Raw genomic sequence first — 2,825 nt, 5'->3', positions numbered from 1 at the left:
GAAGTAGAGTCAGGGGAAAGTTTGTATTGTGGGATATTGAGAAAGTAAGAGTGATTAAGGGTGTGGGGGGTTTGTTTTTGTTGACATCCCGCCACATAAATTTGGCGCCCGAACAGGGACTGCCGAGGTGGGATAGAAGCTGGACTGTTGGACGAAGGACGGAATTAGGATTAAGGTTGATGAAAAATGGAGGAGCAATTAAGGGTTTTGAGGGAGGAATTGCGGCTGAGTAAGGAGCGTGAGGAGAGGTTGCTAGTAGAGAATGAGAGGTTGAACTGGGAGAATGCGGTGATGCAGAAGGAGCTTAGGGAGTTAAAGGGAACTGTAGCGAAAGTGGAAGAATGTTTTGAGATGAGGATGAAAGAGAATGAGGAACGAATGGAGAAACGAATGGAAGATATGATAGGGCAAGTAATGGGGATGATGAAAACTGTTGTAGGTGAAGGTGCAGTCGGAGGAGTGGCTTCTGCTTCTGGTAACGGGTTGATTGTGGAAGAGGATAGGGTAAGTGATAATGGGGACGGTAGTGATAGTGATATTGAAAGTAAAGGGCCTAGACATAGTAAGATTGGAACGAAGGGTGATAGGAAGAAGGAGAAGAAAGGTAAAGATAGTGTGAAGAAAGAAAAGAAGAAAGGTCAGGGTGTGAGTGAGGATGATCATGAATGGGTGAAGGTGGTAAGTAAGAAAAAGGGTAAGAAGGGAATAGTTAAAGATAGGACTTTGAGTGTAGAATTAGATTCATTGTATTCAAATGAAGAAGAAGGCAACAAGAAGGGAGTAGACAGTGAAGATAGTAGTGAGAATGAAGTAGAGGAAGTTTGTAAGACAGTGTTTATGAGAGAGGTTCCTAGGTGTGCAAGTTTTAATGAACATAGCAGTAGGGATGTATATGACTTCTTTAGGGAATATGAAAAGTTTTGTCAGGCTAAGTATGGGGATAGTAAGAGAGTTTGGGCTAGGGAGTTGGGAGAATTTTTGTCAGGATATTTGTTGACGATGTATGGGGTGATAATGAGTGTAGGAGAGGTTGAGTATGAAAGTGTAAAGAAGAGGATAATTGAACAGGTAAAACGTATGAAAGGTAGTGTTAGGTATAAGCGAAAAAATGATTTTGATGAAGCACGAATGAAGGTGGGTGAAGCAATCTCGATGTATGTATGTCGGTTAGAAACATTGGCTAGAAAGAAGTATGGGGACGAAGGAATAAACGAAAATAAGGAACTAATGAAGAAGTTTTTGGGTACAGTACCAGAGAGTGTGTGTGAGTTTATTAATTTGAAACGGAAGGAGAAAATGAGGTGGACTAGAGAGAGATTGACTTGGGATGATATTTTAGAGATAGTTGAGGATTACGAGTTGGATAGGTGTATGAAAGAAAGTAAATCTGTGAGTGTAAGAACTGGAATGGAGGAATGTGTGCCAGAATTTGGTAGTTTTAGAGATGCTGTTATGAGAGGGCCAATGAGGGCAGCTGATAGTGTAGTAGATAGAAGTGTTAGGGTGAGTAATGTAGGAATACCTATGCCGAGAAATGACGGGTTTAGACAGGGAAACCAAGTTTGGAGAGATAGAAGTGCTAGTACGCAGCAAGTTAGGTTAGGTAGTGGTATCCGTGAAGAGAGGTGTTATAGGTGTGGGAAGGTAGGACATAAAAAGAACGAGTGTAGATGGGCATTAGGAGCATGTTTCGGGTGTGGAGAGACAGGGCATCGTATTAGCGACTGTAAGAAAGAGAAAGTGGTTAAGTGTTATCGGTGTGGTATGACTGGACACATAGCGAGTGGATGCCGTAATAATCGTATGAATGTAATTTGTGGTAATTGTGGTAAGGATGGTCATTATGCTAGAATGTGCAAGGAGCAACGGGGTAAGTGTACTGAATGTGGTGCAGATGGGCATGTAGCTAGGGTTTGTAGAAAGAAGGGATCAAGTCAGCCAGGATGTTCGGGAAACTAATTCATCAGAGGGTTCAGCTGGGTGAGTCCTCGTGTGTGTGGGGAGTGAATGTGATGCATGTTCGTGAGGGTTTATTGCATGAAGATGTGATGGGAGAAAGAGCACATGATTGCATGAGTGTGAAAATGATTTTTAATGGTATAGAGTTGGTTGGTTTGATTGATACTGGTTGTGGTGTCAATTTAATGTTTAGGAATGCATATGATAAGGTAAAAGAGGTTTGTGAATTTAAGGGATGCAAGGGTGAAGTAAAAGGTATTGGTAATTTGCGTATGCCTGTGCAAGGGAAGTTGCGGGAAAATGTTATGATTGGGGGGCTGATGATGGAGGATAATGATTTTTACGTGGTTGAGGGAGCGAATGAGAAATATGACGTACTGCTTGGGTATAAATTTTTGAAAAAATGTGGTATGATTGTACATCCAAGTGTGAATATGATTGAAATAAAGGTTAAAGGTAATATTTGTGGGGAATTTTATTTAAAGGAAGACGGCAGAGTGAGTACGAAGGTGTGGAAGGGAGTGCCGTTGGTAGCAAAGGAAAGTGTAAAGTTATCGGGTAAGAAAGGTGAGGTTATTAGTGTAAAAGTTGCATGGCCGAGCAGTCTGGGAATTTCAAATAGTGACAAGGATGAATATGTAGTGGAAGGTATGGAAGCAGGTAATTTGGTGAAAACGAGTGCGTATATATATGATGGTGTTATGAATATGCAGGAACCCAAGGTGTATGTAAGGTTGTTGCCGTGTGTTAGGAGGAAGAGAGTACGTGGAATACGTGAGGGCGATTGCATGGGATGTATGTATACACTGATTAATGTAGAGGATGGAAGATATGTTAAGGCGAGACAGGTGATGTCTGGTAAGGTA

General features: G+C 41.6%; 1 protein-coding gene across 1 annotated transcript in view; it reads left to right on the top strand.

The window, feature by feature from the left end:
• LOC137638527 (uncharacterized) overlaps positions 1-1,959 on the top strand; it is a 3,243-nt gene extending 1,284 nt beyond the window's left edge. The window contains exon 2 of the mRNA XM_068370650.1: positions 1-1,959. This exon is cut by the window's left edge and continues 644 nt beyond it. Within this exon, the coding sequence (XP_068226751.1) occupies positions 187-1,959 (1,773 nt within the window). The 5' untranslated portion in view covers positions 1-186.
• Positions 1,960-2,825: the final 866 nt, after the last annotated feature.

The sequence above is a fragment of the Palaemon carinicauda genome, chromosome 3, assembly GCF_036898095.1.
Source record: "Palaemon carinicauda isolate YSFRI2023 chromosome 3, ASM3689809v2, whole genome shotgun sequence".
NCBI lineage: Eukaryota > Metazoa > Arthropoda > Malacostraca > Decapoda > Palaemonidae > Palaemon > Palaemon carinicauda.
The sequence above is the reverse complement of the archived record's forward strand: the minus strand, read 5'-3'. Positions and strand labels throughout refer to the sequence as shown.